We start from the raw sequence: 18,966 nt of genomic DNA on the forward strand, positions 1-18,966 counted from the left end.
ATTGGAAAAAAACACTGAATGTTTCTTCCTTTTCTATCAGAAGCCTAATGAAACTTAACCTGTTCCTTTTGGGGGGAAAGCTGACTAGTAGTCTTAATTGACTGATTGGAAGATTTGGGAAGGATCACCGTTGGTCACCTTTAAGAATGATTTTTTTTGGGGAAGGGGACTGTATTGAAAATTCAGAGAGGGCTCTGGAATAACAAATTGAAAATTGTATAGCTTGCAAGAGCGTACAGCGCCTGGCACCTGCAGCCTCCCCACCCCTGCCGGTAGCTCCACCCTTTCTAGGGAATTTGCATGACTGGCAAGAAAAGGAACAGAAATTAGGGTGGAGAGAAGTGTGTTTCAAGCTAAGCTGGAGCTTTTTTCATTCCAGGGAGGTCACCCGGTCTCTGAAGGATTTCTCTTCCAGTAAAAGGATGAATACTGGCGAGAAGGTAAGACGGCATATAACCACCCACTGGGCACCTGACGGGTTCTGAGAATCCTATTCCTCTGGTGGTGCTTGCTTATTATGTGGACACTTATCTGGGAGAAGCGGGTTTGATTCCCCACTGCTCCACTTGCACCCACTGGAATGGCCTTGGGTTTAGCCATAGCTCTCACAGGAGTTGTCCTTGAAAGGGCATCTGCTGTGAGAGCTGTCTCAGCCCCACCCACCTCACAGGGTGTCTGTTGTGGGAGGGGGGCGGGTTAGGAGATTGTAAGCTGCTCTGAGTCTCTGATTCAGAGAGAAGGGCAGGGTATAAATCTGCAGTTGTCTTCTTCGTCTTCAAAAATTTCAGATTCTTCATCCCTGCTGTTCTGATCCCCACTTTGATTTTACTTTTCCCTTGTGTGAACTGAAGCTGTGGCTCTTTATTTTCCTGTCATTTTTTGCTCTTCAGCCCCAGTGCCCCAGCCCCAAATGCATTTTCAAGATTATCTGTTCCAATAGGTCGAATTATACATATACATATAAATGACATGTTGTACGCATAAGCTCTATCTAAAATTGTATCCAAAATTGTTCTGTATGCATCTAATGATAGAAATGAGTAAAACCTAAGTGTATCAAGCAAAGAAGTGAAGCTGTTGTCAGAATTAGAAATTTCCAGGGGTGGAATTCTAGCAGGAGCTCCTTTACATATTAGCCACACCCCCTGATGTAGTCAATCCTCCAAGAGCTTACAAGGCTCTTTTTTGTAAGCTCTTGGAGGATTGTTTACATCAAGGAAGTGTGGCCTAATATGCAAAGGAGCTCCTGCTAGAATTCCACCCCTGGAAATTTCCATAATAAAAGGCGTGATGGGGAACACTCAGTCATCCTGATTAGTGAGCGATGGATATAACTGCCATTTGCATTGCCTCATTTGAATTGGTTTGGGCTAGGTTACTTATTGCAGTATCAATTGGAAGCTGCAACCAAAGCTCATTGAGTCCATCCTTCTAAACCCAGCAGTAGCAAGGTAGAGGCAATCTGAATCCGGGCATGTTGGTAAGGTTCGCTTCCTTTTTTGCTTCCGATTTGCAGACCACCATGAGGGACCTTTCGCAGATGCTGAAGAAGATGCCACAGTATCAGAAGGAGCTTAGCAAGGTAAATTCCCATCTTGGGCGATGACAGAATCACCCTTAGGAAAGGTTGACCAGAATGTCCTGCATCCTTCTGCCAAACCATACTCTGAAATGTCTGTCCTGGTGGGCTGAGTTGGGACTGGATTTGTTCATTTATTTGTGTTGAATCCCTTAACCTTAACCTAATTAAGAATGGTTGATTTTTTTAAAAAAATAAATGCTTTATTTTTCTGGTTAATGTATTTTTTAATGGATGATGATTTTAAACTAAAGGACCATATTTGGTTGCAGTGGGGAATATATGTATATTCAAATATGACCCCAAGGAAGCTCTTGCCCCAAGGTTTCAAGACTGCATCCTCTTGAGGGGACCAGTCAACTGGTGAGAGGATAGATCAGGCTGGTCCAAGGATCATGCTTATGAAGTCTTACCCTGAGTCAGCCCATTGGTTCATCTAGCTCAGTATTCTCTACTCACATTGGCAGCACTTGAGGATCTTGGGTTTTCCTAATACTAGCTACTTGTGCTTCAGAATCTTGGACTTTCCTAATACCAGCTACTTGTGAATCCTGCAACTGGAGACTGGGCTGGGACCTTCTGCATGCAAACAGCATATTTACCCATGAACTGTGGCTGGTCCCAATAGCTGGTTCTAAAACAGCGGACTTGATGAAAGGATGCACTTTTGGCCACGTGAACCATGTATTGTCTGGCTATTTCTCAGGGGTCTTTCTCATGATGGGGTTTGCTTGGGAGGTCCTTCTGGGCTTACCAAATCTTCTGGTTACTCACATGGAGGTTCGTATTGATTTTCTGGAATGGGAGCTACTCTACCTCTTTTCTGTCTCCCTAGTACTCCACTCACCTTCACCTGGCTGAGGACTGCATGAAACATTACCAAGGCACTGTGGATAAGCTTTGCAGGGTTGAGCAGGTAAATCAGCAAAGAGAGGGAGAGAGAGAGAAAATGCTGATGAATGTATATATGCATGGCGGGGACAGTTTGTGCTGATGGAAGGACCTTACGCTAAGCATCTTTCTTTGTGCTTGCTGTCTGTTCTGGCGGCGCTTGTGGGTTATTCTGTATTATAAATCTCTGCATAATTTGACGGGGTTTTGCCAGAGGCTTAGAACTAGCATCTTGGCTATCTTGCTGAGGACTGCGTCATTCTCTCTCTCTGTCTTTCAAGGCAGAAAGAATTCCTGCTGGGTTTGTCCTTATGCTTTTAAAGTTGTGTCAAAGAAACTGTGGGAAGGCTTACAACACGCATGTCTTCCTTTCAAAGGGGAGATGCATTCAATAGACTATAAAAGAAAAATAAATAACAAAGTAATTATGAAGTTCTGATTTCACGCAGTTAGTCTGCGCAGGGCTGTTGTGTCTATCTTGATTAGCATCTGAGGCACAGAAAAGTCTTTAACCTCAGGTACTGTTCACTGAAGATGGAACTTGGGATCTCTTGTACGCAGTGCATATATGCTGCCATTGGGTTGCAATTCCTCTGCAAAACCTGACTGCTGGGATTGGGAATACTACATTCACATTCCTTGACAGCCACCATTAGAGTCTTTTTCTGCCCTTGTGTATTCCCACCTCTGGCTAAATTTGTGGCAATAATGGAAGAGGGGGAAATGTAAGTCACTTTGAGCCCCTGGTGGATACAAAAGTGGGCTGTGAATGAAGTCAATACAGAAATGTTAGTGGGTGCTGATGTTTCCTGCAGGACCTGGCCATGGGTACTGATGCAGAGGGTGAGAAGATCAAGGACCCCATGCGGGCCATTGTGCCAATCCTGCTTGATGGGAACGTCACCACTTATGACAAGATCCGCATCATCTTGCTCTACATCTTCCTCAAGAATGGTAGGAGGAGCAGCAGCAGTGTGGTGGCGGGTGGGGCATGATGTTGAGATCAAGGCCGGAAAGTCAGAGGTGCAGAGAAAGAGGAGTCTGAAATAGCATCTCAAAGAAAATGTCCTGCAGCAGGTTTGAAGGCATGGAGATGCCCTGTACCCAGACCAACCTCTGGTCCGCTGACTTCTGTTTTGTCTGCTCTGGCTAGCAGCTGCTCTGCAGGATCTCAGTCAGAGAAAGGTCTTTCCCAGTATTTACTGCCTGAACTCGTTTTAATGAAACAAGTCAGGGACTGAACCTGGGACCGTCTGCATGTGACATGTATGCTCTACCACCGAGTTGCAACCTCTGCATATATTTATGCAACTGTTTCATTTTACACAAAGGAAACTACCTGTTATCAGGGGTGGAATTCTAGCAGGAGCTCCTTTGCATATTAGGCCACACACCCCTGATGTAGCTAATCCTCCAAGAGCTTACAAGGCTCTTTTTTGTAAGCTCTTGGAGGATTGGCTACATCAGGTTTATGTGGCCTAATACGCAAAGGAGCTCCTGCTGGAATTCCACCCCTGCCTATTATGAAGTCAAACCATTGATCTATCTACCTCAGTATCTTCTGCTCTGATTCATACCTGCTCTCGTGCTTGGGATGAGAAAGATCCCTCTGTGATCTTTCAAATGAAGGTGGTGAGGCTCACAGACTTCATGCATACAAAGTAGCTGTGATCCACCAAGGTTCCCTCCAACACATAATTGGAGCTCTGGAACAAGAATGTTGCAAGGTCTTGGGAGTCATGTTTGATATAGGGAAGCAAGTAGGCTCTTTAAATATTCTGACGTTCTGAAGAGGATTTTAGTTGGGAGAACAGCCCTTCTTTGTTGTGTTTTCCAGGAATCACAGAGGAAAACCTGAACAAGCTGATTCAGCATGCCCAGATCCCACCTGAGGACAGTGAGATCATTACCAACATGGCCCACCTTGGAGTACCCATAATCACGGATGTGAGTCTCCCAACCTGGTCTCTGGGCTTCTACCACTGGGCACAGGGTTCAGCTCTCTGTGGTGCCTGAGAGAAACTACGGCTGATGAGATTAAAGAATCCTGTCCTTTGAGGCACCCTGGCCCTAAACCTCTTAAGATGAAAATCAGCTATTTGAATTGGGTCCTGAAACACTCAGGCTATGATCACACATGCTAAATAATGCACTTTCAATCCACTTTCAGTGCATTTTCCAACTGGATTTTACTGTGTGAACTTGCAAAACCCAGTTGGAAAGTGGATTGAAAGTACCTTATTTAGTGTGTGCGACCGCAGCCTCAGAGAAGATACTCCTCATGGCCTGCTATGAAAGCAAAAGGGTTCCCCGGTTGCCCAAGAAGTAAAATGGAGTCATTCATTTGTCTTGTCCAAACATTCTCCTTGTTTGTCCTTTGTGTTCAGTCCACTCTGCGCCGCAGAAGCAAGCCGGAGCGGAAGGAACGGATCAGTGAACAGACCTACCAGCTGTCCCGATGGACCCCAGTGGTCAAGGACATCATGGAGGTGAGGCTCAGGAACAAGATCAATCTATAACTACCGTGAACAATCAATTGAAATAACCCCACTACCTTTAGACCAGCTGTGAAGCTCAGGAGGAGATGAGAATATAGAGCAGGAGGTGGTTGTTGTTGTTGTTTTTCCCCCTAAGGCATATAAAAATAATGTGCCTTGCAGGATTGCACCAAAGGTCCGTGTCCTCATGCAAAGCTTGTAGGGTTGCCAGCTCTGGGTTGGGAAATTTCTGGAAGATTTAGAGGTGGAGCCTGGGGAGGGTATAATGGCATGCAGTCCATCCCCCAAAGCAGCCATTTTCCCCAGGGGAATTGATCTCTGTAGTCTGGAGGTTGGTTATAATTCTGGGAGATCTCCAGGCCCCACATGGAGCTTCTCCCTTTTTTAAAAAAGGCTTAGATGTCTTTGAAAGGGGATTAAGCACATTTGTGGGAGAAAGAGAGGTCTGTAATGGAACCTCCATGTTAAGATGCTACATATTCTGGGGTGCAGCAGCTAGTGAGGGCTTTTGCCTTTGTGTCCTGATGGTGGTGATATTAGAAGCTTCCAATTAGCTATTTCAGGAAAACAAAATGCTGGGCTAAAGGTCTGATACAGGAGGACTTTTACTTCACATTCTTAGAAATATATTAGAGACAATATGTGGCACATGCAGAACTTCCTAATATGCTGATCACTTCCCTTTCTTTTTCCAGGATGCCATTGAAGATAAACTGGACACAAAACATTACCCTTATATTTCCACCCGGTCCTCAGCCTCTTTCAGCACTACAGCAGTCAGGTAGGAAGAAACAGCTCTTTCTAGAAGGGTACCTTTATATTGGGGGGAGGGGTATTGTGCTCTTACATTCTGCACTGCTCACAGTATTTCAGCCTAGGCTGTTTGCATTGTCTTTTAATTTTATATTCCTTTGCACTGGTGCTGTATATATCTTATAAGAGCCAAAAAGACAAGAGGAAGCTAAGGAAAAAACTGACAATAGCAACCATGTTCACACGGCTAGAAATTACAGGCAAAACACAATCAATGTAAATCTTCAAAATTATTTATACAAAAACTACATCCAATTCTGTACAAAAATTACTATGAATTGTCAATAGGCATGTGCCATAGCTCAATAGAATTCAATTTCTTGACTCAATGGAGCTCCACTGAAAGCAGAGACCAGAAAAGTAACAGTTCAACAATCAGTGAATTCCACCGTGACAAGCAGTGTTCCCTCTAAACTGAGTTGGTGTGGGAGAGCTCGCATATTTTTAGCCTCCAGCTCACACATTTTTTTCTTGGCTCAGGAAGGATGACCCCAGAGCACAATGATTTATGCAGTAGCTCACAGCTTTAATGCCAGTAGCTCACAACTTTAATACCAGAGGCTTACAAAGTAAAATTTTTGCTCACAAGACTCTGCAGCTTAGAGGGAACATTGGAGACAAGCACCTTTCTTCCAAGTTTTCAGTGGAGATAAAAATTGTACCCCATAAATCCGACAACAGGGTTGCTAGCTGGAACCGGCCGTTTCACGGATGGCTTCATCAGGTTTCTGATTGGGGTTGTATGTGGACATACGTATGTGTATATAGGAAGATAGATTTTGTTATTAATATTACACCTGCTTATTCTTGCCTTGTGTTTTAGCTTGAACCACTTTTAAAATATTTTCAATAAAACCTGTTGCTTTTATTGGTGTGTTCTACTGCATGGATCAGAGTCCGAACCCAGTCTTGGTCAAACTGTCAGAAGTGGGTTTATTCCAGGGTCCCAGGTCTGGGAAGGAAGGAATTGAATCTTCCCTGCCAGGTTGTGGTGGGTTGGAAGCCCCCTGATTTGACAAAGCCAAAGGGTTTGATGAGCTCAGACTATACCATGTGGCTTTCCCTAGAAATTGCATACCATCCTTATCTTTGTAAAAATGTTATTCTAAAAAGCTTTTTATTATTATACAAAACCCTAGTATTCCTTTAGTACTTACAGGGTATGTAAATAGGTAACAGTTTCCATTAATGAAAGAATTCCTTTAACTAAAACAGGTGGGAACTCCCCATTGTGTCCTGGAAGTCCTTGCTATGAGCCTTTCCTTACCATATAGAAACTAATTCTAAGTTCACACAACTATAAGGAATGCCTATAGCCTTCTTCCTCTCCCGTTATGGGTTCCCTTGTTGCAGATTGTCAGCTGTAAGCTCTACAGCACTGTTGTCTTATACTGTGTAAAGTTCCATGCTTGCTGATTACTCTGCCACAATATTAATAACAACAATAAAATAATAAATTATTTCTTTCCCCTCTATATTCAGTGCCCGCTATGGACACTGGCACAAGAACAAGGCTCCTGGAGAATACAGGAGTGGCCCCCGCCTCATCATTTTCATCCTGGGGGGCGTGGGCCTGAATGAGATGCGTTGCGCCTATGAGGTGACACAAGCCAGTGGGAAGTGGGAGGTGCTAATAGGTGAGTCCTTTTGCGGTTGCTGGAAGCGGATTCATGCTTTGCTGCATCTCATTTCTGCAGACTCCATCTTGCCCTTCTGTCGTTGCCTATTCCCATTCTCCCTCCCCTTCTTCTAAATACTAACAATGGTAAATATCCAGTCTCAGATGAGTGTTCTAGAAAGTTTCCCATTAAAGTACATTCATTTTCCTCAGATTTACCACACTACTGCCTCATCCCCAACTCTTTATGTGTGGTTTTTTTTTAAAACATGTTTAGCCTTCACATGAATGATTTTACTATATTTTGTCACTCAGGGAGGTGTTTTAGATGAGACCACATATTCTCTGATAGGACAATTTGTGGTGTTCTTCAAATGATTTTTCTTACAAATGTGTTCTGCTACAGAAAAATGACTTGGTGAAATCCCTGTATAGACTTGGAGATGTTCAGGAGTATTGTCAGCCAAGCCACTATCTCGTCAAACAAAATTTGACATATGTGAAAATATATAGATGTAATTGTATAATAATAATATATAAATGTAATTGTAACCCTTTAGGTTTAGCTTTTTATTGGAGTTTGGGGAGGGGAAGATATTGTGTCCCATTGGAGAGTCCAGAAAGAAAGGGCATTTCTGAGGGGGGAGGAAGATTCTGAGGAGATAAAAAGGAGACAGAATATATAATTAATAATAGATGCAGAAATAAAATTGAATTCATTTCTATTTGGGTCCTGGTGGGTTTTCACTGATATAGAAAGCCAGAGCGTCTCACTGAGGTAAATGCACACACATGCCATGTTCTTTTCTATGTATGAAGGTGGTAACAAGCCAGAAGTGGGCAAAAAAAAAGTCAGTTTATAATGTGACTACAGTGGGGCTACTTTATTTTCTCTCCTTGCCCAGACTGCAGTGGCTTATGGGAACTGAGGCATCGTAACAATAGAGAATAGTTGGGAGGGCTGCTTGTGATTTCACAGTTCTGGTGCACAAGGTGGGAGGAAAGTTGATATAGACACATGATAGCCGTGGGACTCTCCCTTGGAGGTCCATCTCAAGCTGCCTTTAGCCCTGCTCCCATCAACAGTAGATCTAACTGGAGCATGAAAGGGTTACTGCTTCATCCCCCTCCCACCAGCAGTCTCCATTCTGGAAATGGGAGACTTTGAGAGAGCACCTGCGTTCCTGTGGGAGTCTTGTGGGCCATTTGTATGATGTCCTGGATATGGCAGGAGAGTGGAGCTCCCTTGTGTTCTGATGTCTCCACAATCTCCAGGTGCTTCTCCCTTCAGGAAATGAGAGATAGACCAAACATCTTCAGTCACAAGTGGGCCCTCTGATACATCATGGGCATTGACAGGTTCCAGCCATGCTGAGGCCCTTTATGTCAGACTCACTTGCACCTGGAGCGGAATGAATGTATATACACCTGTTTGCTCCCTAACTTTCCATCTGCACATCCGAATGTCTAACTTAGCCCCTCATCTGCTCATTGGATTTTTCCCTATGCCAAGATGGTGCTATCTTTCCTAACCCTTTCTTTCCTTCTCTGTCTCATGTTTCATACATCTGGTTGGTCACTTCACTTTATAATTCTCTGTGTTTCTGTGTCAGGTAACTAATTGTAGCTTCTTCTAATGTTAACAATGCCTTTCTTCGCTCTATGGTTACAGTTGGTGCATGTGTGTTTAATGTTCATCAAAGGTGCTATCTGATGTTCTTTCTGAGTGGCGGCAGTTCACCTCAGGACTTCCTTTTTACCAGGCCTAGAGCCATTGTTGCTATGGCAACCACTTTATTGTTTTTTCTTCTCCTCCAACAATAGAAATGACTTTGTAGTGGTCACTAGAGTACTTTCTCTTTAGGTTTTACTTCAGGAGCATGACAACAGAGGATGTTTTAATGTCTAAAATCCTGGGCCTACTCAATACTGCTGGCCAAATCTATAGGAAGGGCAGTCACCAACAGTATGTCTCGATCCAACTTGGTTGTAGGAACTGCCCAGAATATCCATTAAACTGCCTGATTACGACCACCCACTACCAGTTTTTTTTTTTAATTGGAAGCAAGCCTCATTAGGGCCAGACTACATCTGAGGCTGGTGTCAGAAGTAGTATAATTTTAGTATTTATTCATTTATACCCTGCCTTTCTCCCCAGTGGGAAACTATAGTGGCTTACATCATTGGCTTATACCTTTATTTTATCCTCACAACAAACCTGTGAGGTAGGTTGGACTGAGGTTACCCAGCAAGCTTCTGCGGCAGAGTGGGGATTTGAACCTGGGTCTCTCAGATTCTAGTCTGACACTCTAACCCCTGCACTAGGTTTCAATAATATATCCTCTTGGGCCTACTCAATATTGCTGGGCAAATCTATAGGAAGGGTAGTCACCAACATATCCTCCAGAGTGTTTTTGTGTGTGTGTGTGTGTGTGTGTGTTGTGGGGGGGAATACCTGGATAGGGATCACAGTGCTGTGGAAGCAAGAGTTTAATTAATTCTTCCTGCACTGTTTCCTTAATTGGAAATGCCTCCTGACTGCTTTAAGCTGCTGTAGGAATAAGAAGACACGTGCTTTAAAACATCTCCAGACTTCTTAAGAGCTTCTGACACCATACTGACCATCCAGTTAGTTGGATAATGGCCTGTATTGCTTGGGTTTCTTGAAAGGGAGCCTCCAAAGCAAGAGAAGTGTGCCCATTAAGCCTGAAAATTAGGGTTGCCAAGTCCAATTCAAGAAATATCTGGGGACTTTGGGGGTGGAGCCAGGAGACTTTGGGGGCGGAGCCAGGAGCAAGGGTGTGACAAGCGGAATTGAACTCCAAGGGAGTTCTGGCCATCACATTTAAAGGGACTGCACACCTTTTAAAATGCCTTCCTTCCATAGAAAATAATGAAAGATAGGGGCACCTTCTTTAGGGGCTTGTAGAATTGGACCCCCTGGTCCAATCCTTTTGAAACTTGGGGGGTATTTTGGGGAGAGGCACTAGATGCTATACTGAAAATTTGGCACCTCTACCTCAATAAACAGCCCCTCCCCCAGAGCCCCCGATACCCGCAGATCAATTCCCCATCATTCCCTATAGGAATTGTTTATGGAGGTGCGGCTTCCCCCGCCAGCCAGCTGGCTGGGGGAGGGGGGAAGCCTGTAAAACCGGGGGATCCCCCGCTGGGACCTGGGGATTGGGAAGCCTACTGAAAATACTGATTATGGAGGCCCAATAGTGACTGCCAAAACTCAGCTCTGACTGTCACATTTCAGAGCATTGCTTTGCCGACCATTTGTTCATCCCGATGCGCCCCATTTCTCTCTGTATATCTCTCTCCTCATTTTTTGCTTCCTCACACATCCTCACCTGCTGTGTACTGAGATTTTGACAGTGAAATAATATGTAAGGCCTTTAAATCTTTTTTGGCATGTTCCTTTGATTTTTTTCTGTGCAAGACGTCAGCCCGCGCTCTGTTCTCTCACAGGTTCTACTCACATTCTCACTCCCACCAAATTTCTCATGGATCTGAGGCACCCCGACTTCAGGGATTCCACTAGGGTATCTTTTGAGGAACAGGCTCCAACAATGGAATGAGAGCCAAAGAAACCAAAAGTAAAAGCAGCTTACTATAGAGAAGAAACCCTCTCCTGTGCGGAAGGGCTTCTTTGACTTTTTTTACGTCATCGTTTTCTTTCTGTCTCTTCTTTTCTTCTTTTTCTCCTTTCTTCCTTCTCTCTTTTTTCCTTCTTTATCAGTTCTTGGGTGAGAAAATGCTTGCAGATTTTTAACTACAGTTTTTGAAAATGTGTCTAATGCTGCTTCCATCAAGTCCTATACCATGAATCTCTTGTAGCCAGAACTTGCTGAATATTCACGCCATCAGATACCTGTTTTCAAAGGAAATGGTGGGCCATTTTTTTTAAAAAATGCAAATATGGAGAAATATGGAGTTTATTTGGCCTGCTGAAAACCATTGAAGTTATTAATTTTTTATATCTGTGAGATTCCTCTAGTTTGTTGTCTTGTTTACAAGGGTGAAACTAGTTTGAGTTGTGGCATTTCCCACCTACCCCTGAGGGGACCTTGGGAATTCTAGTTTTGCCTGGACCTGAGAATTATGTCAGAGAGCTTAGGGTCTTTCATAAAGATATAGTCCCTTGGATGAGAGTTGTATTTTTTCCTAAAATGTGTGATTTTGGGGTGTGGAATGCTTACTTTCAACCTGAAAACAGCATTATAGCTCTTGAGAGAGTACAGTTGGAAACAGAACTCGAAGGGACCCCAGTGGTTGTGTCATCCAATCCCCTACCCAATGCAGGAAATTCAGAGCTGTCTCACTTCTACTGCCCCAGTGACCCCTGAGGAGGGTTAAAAGAAACCCTCTGGGATCCCTGGGCCAATCTGGCCTGCAGGAAGAGCCCTTCCTGACCCCAAAGTGCTGACCAGTATTGCCCTGAACATATAAGAAAGGGCCACGAGAGTCCCACACTGGCTCATCCCTTCCTTCCTTCCTTCCCTCCCTCTGTCTGCCTAAATTCAAAGTGCGTCATAGAATCAACATTGGATTCTAGTACTTCTCCAAGCTTGGCTCATTGCTAAAGAACTATCCCCTTGCATAAGCCTCTTCCCTTTCCCCAAATTTATTTGGCAAGCAGGGCAGGGACATGAATCTCTAGAGGCCTTTGTCTCCTTTGCCCTTCTTTTGGCACCTGGAAGCCTGGGAAACTGTCTCCAAAGCACATTGATTCCTTAATACTCTGGAGGATGCTTTCCCACTCAGAGCTCCCTGTGACCACTGGCAAAGAAGAAGGAAAGGTGACAAGTAAAAGCTTCCAGAAAGTATTTGCCACTGCCTTGTCTTCACTAGCTAAGTTCTGGAAAAAGAGGTAATGGGGCAGGGTTAAGTCAGCGGGGAGGGGCAGGGAGCTGGGGGAGGTGTTTTGGTTCTAACATGTCTCAAAGGATAACAGGTAAATTTCCAGAAATGTTTATGGGGAAGGAGGAAACAGGATTTTGGGTGGGTGAGGAAGAGAAAGGGCTTAGAAGAAGACATAAATGTGAGGGGAATTTGAGACATATGGGCTGCAATCACACACACTAAATAATGCACTTTCAATCCACTTTCAATGCACTTTCCAACTGGATTTTGCCAGTTCACACAGTAAAATCTAGTTGGAAAGTGCATTTTTTTAGCCTGTGTGATCACAGCCATGCAAGTTTGGATCCAAGCTATATTTTTCAGTGGCAGAACAGAACTTTTCTGCCTCCCCTCTCCCACTGATCTCCACATATTGTGGGCTACAGGGAACCCCAAAGAAGGACATGGAGCTGTCTGCAGTAGAAAAAGGGAATCGGTAGAAATTGCTAATTTAGTCTGGTTCCAACCCAATCTTATCAAGATTACTTTTAAAAACATTAAATGTGTCACTTAAAATATATGCTGATGTTCTAGTTGGCATGTTACTGAAATTTAAACTGATGTGAATGATTAATGTGGATATGTATAAAAAAAACCTGAACAGATTTTGGACACTCCAAAATTTAGCTGCCGCTAAGATCAGATTAACTGGACACAAAATGTAAGGCTTGGCTGCAATTGCAGCCTTGGGTTCTTGTCCAACTATTAGTACTGTCTTAAACCGAACCATTTCCATAGTGTGGCCTTCTTTGCCCAGGTTTGTTTACTCTGATGGGAAGATGTTCTCCATGGTTTCAGGATGAGGCCGTTCCCAGATCGTCTTCCTGATACTCTTTGAGTCCAGGGCTTACTGAATATAAAGCACATACTGAGCTTTGGCTTTAATCTGTTCCTTGACTACATTCAGACTGTGGAATCCTTGGCTACTTTTTCAGTGTGATTGACTAGAAGAAGAAGACTGCAGATTTATACCCCGCCCTTCTCTCTGAATCAGAGACTCAGAGCGGCTTACAATCTCCTATATCTTCTCCTCCCACAACAGACACCCTGTGAGGTGGGTGGGGCTGAGAGGGCTCTCACAGCAGCTGCCCTTTCAAGGACAACCCCTGCGATAGCTATGGCTAACCCAAGGCCATTCCAGCAGCTGTAAGTGGAGGAGTGGGGAATCAGAACCGGTTCCCCCAGATAAGAGTCTGCACGCTTAACCACTGCACCAAACAGGCACTAGATAAAACTTTGTTATGATCCAGTGTAAGAAGGTGCCCTTTTATACTCTGCTTGATGCAAGTTAGTAGTTTCACTGGACTGTAATCCAGTCTTGTGAACGGAATAGGAAATGTAACATGTGTGGAGGTCTATCAGTTAAGCACTAAAGAGAGAGCAACTCCTTGTCCCTCACAGCGGCTCTTCTGATGAGGCAGGTACGATTTAGTGATGAGAGTGCTAGACCCTGATCAGAGAAACCAGCTTCAAATCCTTGCTCAGCTGGAAATGCACTCTCTTGGTTTCACACTTTTCTCATGCCGACCTACTCCATAAGGTGGTGGGGAGGATAAAATGGGAGGATGGGAATTTATGCAAGCCATGCTGAACCCCTTGGAGGAATGGTGGGATAAATAAATGTAATGGACTGGGTTTCCTCATGCAAAAGAATGAGATCAGAGGATTTAGGTTATAAAATGGAATGTGGACTATAGGTGGGGATCACATGAGGGTTTTATTTTTCTTTAATATTGAGAAGCATCAAGAACTGCAGTTCCCTATGTGTAGTCTAAAGCTGTGCATTCCATTCTACCACCTCATTCAGGAGAGCCAGTTTGGTGTAGTGGTTAAGTGTGCAGACTCTTATCTGGGAGAACTGGGTTTGAGTCCCCACTCCTCCAGTCGCAGCTGCTGCAATGGCCTTGGGTCAGCCATAATGATTGCAGGAATTGTTCTTGAAAGGGCAGCTGCTGTAAGAGCTCTCTCAGCCCCACCCACCTCACAGGGTGTCTGTTGTGGGGGGAGAAGATAAAGGAGATTGTAAGCCACTCTGAGACTCTGATTCAGAGAGAAGGGCAGGGTATAAATCTAAGGTCTTCTTCTTGATTGTGTTAGAATCATAGAGTTGGAAGGGACCTCTAGGGTCATCTAGTCCAACCCCCTGCGCAATGTAGGAAACTCACAAACACCTCCCCCAAAATTCACAGGATCTTCATTGCTGTCAGATGGCCATCAAGCCTCTGTTTAAAAACCTCCAAGGAAGGAGAGTCTGCCACCTCCCGAGGAAGCCTGTTCCACTGAGGAATCGCTCTGACGATCAGGAAGTTCTTCCTAATGTTGAGTTGCAAACTCTTTTGATTTAATTTTAACCCATTGGTTCTGGTCCTACCTTCCGGGGCCACAGAAAACAATTCCACACCATCCTTTATATGACAGCCCTTCAAGTACTTGAAGATGGTGATCATATCATCTCTCAGCCACCTCCTTTCCAGGCTAAACATCCCCAGCGCCTTCAATCTTTCCTCGACTTGGTCTCCAGACCCCTCACCATCTTTGTCGCCCTCTTCTGGACCTGTTCCAGCTTGTCTAGATCCTTCTTAAAAAGTGGTGCCCAAAACTGAACACAACACTCCAGGTGAGGTCTTACCAGAGCAGAGTAAAGCGATACCATCACATCACATGATCTGGACACTATACTTCTGTTGATACAGCCCAAAATTGCATGTTTTTTTAGCCACCGCATCACACTGTTGACTCATGTTCAGCGTATGATCCACTAAGACCCCTAGATCCTTTTTGCATATACTACTGCTAAGACAAGTCTCCCCCATCCTATAACCATGCATTGGATTTTTCCTACCTAAATGCAGAACTTTACATTTATCCCTGTTAAAATTCAGTTTATTGATTTTAGCCCAGTTTTCCAGCCTGTCAAGGTCATCTTGTATCCTGTTTCTGTCGTCTTCTGTGTTTGCAACCCCTACCAATTTAGTATCATCTGCAAATTTAATAAGCATTTCCTCTATTCCTTCAGCCAAATCATTAATAAAGATGTTGAACAAAACAGGTCCCAGGACAGATCCTTGAGGCACTCCACTTGTCACTCCTCTCCAAGAGGATGAGGAACCATTCACAAGCACTCTTTGGGTGCGATCTGTCAACCAGTTACAGATCCACCTAACGGTAACAGGATCCAAACCACATTTTACCAACTTGTCAACAAGGATAGTATGTGGAACCTTATCAAAAGCCTTACTGAAATCAAGATAAACGATGGCTAGAGCATTCCCCTGATCAAGGAAGGTATTCCCGTGATCCAGCAAGGTGTTGACTAGCGCATAGCTAGAATGTAGTCAGGGAATCTAATAAGAAAATGTTTGAGTTCTGTTCTGTTTGTGTCATGTCACTTATTGGTGATGAAGGACTGCTGTTCTTTTTGGACTGTGCTTAGAAAACACTTAGCTGTGTTGAAGTTCATTTAGGAAGGATGGAGGACTCTAGCTATCTATTCTTGCCCAGGAAAATCTGGAATAGATTGTTTCTGCTCCAAAAGCTATTGGATCTTCCAGGGGTCATTTAACCACAGGTGGTTAAAGACAAACCTGCCACAGTAGAACATTACCAGTGTTCCCTGTAAGCTGAGTTAGCGTGAGCTAGCTCACAATTTTTTAGCCTCCAGCTCACACATTTTTGTCTTAGCTCAGGAAAAATGGCCCCAGAGCAAACTAATTTATGCAGTAGCTCCCAACTTTAACGCCAGTAACTCATAAAGTAGAATTTTTGCTCACAAGAATCCACAGCTTAGAGGGAGTATTGGACATGACCAGAATAGCCAGTGGTGGAGATTACTAATGAACTTCCAAGATGATCCTTGGTCTAGAGTAATTACAGTAAAAACAACTCCACTGGCACAGTTGGGAAGGTGCTATATTTTGCCCCTCAAATGTGGCCTTGGTTCAGCTCAAATGTAGTGTTAGAGTTCATTGAAGTGTGAGATGCATCAGTGCAAACGCAGTTTGACATTTGCTGTTCTTTTCTTTTGTCAGTGTGTTACTTTCTGTCTGCTTTAATCAGTCAGAATGCCTACCTCGGTCACTCCTTTCACATTGGCAAGAGTCAACCGTAGCAGGAAGGCATCTCTTGCCACTCTTCACCTGTCTTGAGTACCCCTCAAATGTCTTACCTGCTTGAAAACCAGGGAGCTTGATCCTTTGATTGTTTGTTTCTATAAAATTGCAGCCTTTGTCAGCAACTACAATTCATGGTATGCAGCTTTCACACTGGATTGCAATCTAGTCTTCTTCATACTGTTCTCCATCTCTGCACTGGTATCTGTTTTTCTAAAAGCATCGTGATCAGCAGCAGCTTTTGATTTTCTTGCAGAAGATCAGGGTACGCATTGCTGTACTGTTTTTCTTAACCTCCTTTAGTGTTTTGCTGACTCCCACAAGACAACTGAAGTGTCCTTAGGAGAGCGATATTTACACGGTGACTCAGGGAGCCAAAAGTGGCTCTTTGACATGCCACCTATGGTTCTTTTGAGCATCATCCCCCCCCCCTCCCCGACTTGGCACCTTCTCCATGTTTGAAGAAACTGGGCAGAGCTATTGCCGCATGGGATTGTGGTTTGCAGGTGGTTCGCCCCTAGCAAAGAGAGAGGTTCTAACCATCCCATCTCTTGCAATGCTAGAGTTCAGCTATAAGGGTATTTTTAACATAGAAGAACATGAAAACTTCCATACTGTTTTGTACCATAAGTCTGACTTGCAAGCCTTTCCCCTCACTCTGGACATCCAAGAGTAGCTAATGTTCAACAGTGGTGGGGAGAGGCAACCCTACACACTCAGAGGCACTTTGGAAATTAAAAAGAAATCATTTAAATACCATCATTGTACACATTCAATAGTAATATGATATCTTATTGTATATGCATATTTGGTGAGATGGCACGCAGGGCATACAGCTTCTTTTGGTTGATGTTATTTGCCTGTGTGGCTCTCTGTGTGCTGCAGAGCAAGTCGCACTGCCTTAGAGCTACAACTGGGTCCCCCGTTGAAGGAAGTTACTATCCCAGATGTCTTTTTTTTTCTTTAGATGCAGGTTTTGTTCGGATGCATTAAATTCTGGCTTCTAGCAATATTCTTGCCACACGCCTTCCACTCTCTTTCCCTCCATTTCTCTAACTATACACATTTTCAAGTTTGAATGACACATTTTTAATTTGGTTCTGATCTCCCACTAGAGATGGGAGGGGAAGGGGCCATTCCTTTTTTGGAAAGTGGCCCTTGCCACTTGCATGCGTGGGCCTCATGATCCACTCGGCCCCTCCTGCCTCTCTGTGCACTCAGCATGGGCGTCCATGACCCTTGCAATCCACACCACATGCCTCATTCCTTCACTGCACTTGGTTTTTCCAGAGAGGCCTCCATGTAACATTTTGCTTTTAAGTTAAATTTCCTTTCCAGTTTTCTGCACTAGATCTACTACTTGTAGTTCCATAGGCTTGACTTTTTTTTGTTTTTGGCAAGCATTTCTTCCAACTAAAATTAATACTGTATGGTTTTGCTGCCCCGTGAAAGGTAAGGTTCCAGGCGTTGGAGGTGGGCACTCCCCTCCGTGTCCCCTCTCAGCATTTCTAAGGCAGTGACCTTGTGCATCTCTGTGGGAGGTCTGTTGGGGATAATTTTTAAGGGGATTCACTAAACTTTCTGCATCACGGCCAGCAGCATGCAGAGTGGCCTTTCCTGTGGCATTGGGGACCACAATGGCTGATAAGCCACTATCTCAAATGTTGAGAATTTTTATCCATTGAGGGGCCAGTTAGTCCTTGGGTGGTGTGACGGGGGTACACGCATGCATGTTCACTTGGCCAGCGGGTGGGACAACCCCCTCAGCCCCCTTAAAGTCCATCTTGGGTCTCTAGAGTCAGCCCCGTAGATTGGCAGCCTCCTCCCTGCTTCCTTGATGCGCTTTTTCGCAATTGTAATACCGCTCTTTTGTTTTCCCACTCCCCTGCAGGCTCCACTCATGTCCTCACTCCACAGAAACTGCTGGACACACTGAAGAAGTTGAACAAAACGGAGGAAGAAAGCAGCAGTTAAAAAGAGAACCCCAATCTCCTTTCTCTCCACCTCCCTCGCATCCAAAAAAAACAGCAACCTCCCTTTGGCGTATTCCACCTTCCTGGGGCCATCGCTGTTCCTGGTTTTAATTTGCCAACCACGAGTTCATTTCTGCCCTCTTCCTGTGTTTTTGATGGACCTCCCCCCTTCCCTTCCTTCATCTCTCTTTCATTGTTCATTTGAAGCAAAGGTAAATAAGGAAACAAAAATATGCATTGTGTCAAAGGGGAAAAAAATAATATATTCTATAATATATCTATTATCTCCGTATGTATCCGACAAAATAAAACCACCAAACTGAACTCATTTCTCGAAGACCCCATTGATACATCCTTGGCAATTATAGTATTTTTTTTAAATAGTGTATTTTTTATTTTTTTGCCTGTATGGATGAATGCTCGTGACTTATTTATGGTTATGTGATCATGTACCTAACCTCAAACTGTGAATGCTCTGTTCTGTGTGTTGGAATTTGCTTGCATTTTAGACATAGATTATATCTTTCTTTTTTCCCTTTTGTCCCTCCTCCCTCTTGCTGCTGTTGGGATTGTTGTC

General features: G+C 44.0%; 1 protein-coding gene across 2 annotated transcripts in view; it reads left to right on the forward strand.

Annotated features, from left to right (window-relative positions):
* Positions 1–18,713, forward strand: part of STXBP1 (syntaxin binding protein 1) — a 61,207-nt gene extending 42,494 nt beyond the window's left edge. Inside the window, exons 11-20 of one of the 2 annotated variants that reach the window (XM_060250753.1) lie at positions 380–440; positions 1,517–1,582; positions 2,415–2,495; positions 3,286–3,424; positions 4,308–4,417; positions 4,858–4,959; positions 5,664–5,749; positions 7,264–7,418; positions 10,874–11,001; positions 18,308–18,713. In XM_060250753.1, coding sequence (XP_060106736.1) covers positions 380–440; positions 1,517–1,582; positions 2,415–2,495; positions 3,286–3,424; positions 4,308–4,417; positions 4,858–4,959; positions 5,664–5,749; positions 7,264–7,418; positions 10,874–10,983 — 910 coding nt within the window. In that variant the 3' untranslated portion in view covers positions 10,984–11,001; positions 18,308–18,713. The remainder of the gene's footprint in view (positions 1–379; positions 441–1,516; positions 1,583–2,414; positions 2,496–3,285; positions 3,425–4,307; positions 4,418–4,857; positions 4,960–5,663; positions 5,750–7,263; positions 7,419–10,873; positions 11,002–18,307) is intronic. The other variant, XM_060250754.1, reaches the window with a different exon arrangement.
* The last annotated feature ends 253 nt before the right edge of the window (positions 18,714–18,966 follow it).

The sequence above is a fragment of the Heteronotia binoei genome, chromosome 12, assembly GCF_032191835.1.
Source record: "Heteronotia binoei isolate CCM8104 ecotype False Entrance Well chromosome 12, APGP_CSIRO_Hbin_v1, whole genome shotgun sequence".
In the NCBI taxonomy this organism is placed as follows: Eukaryota; Metazoa; Chordata; class Lepidosauria; order Squamata; family Gekkonidae; genus Heteronotia; species Heteronotia binoei.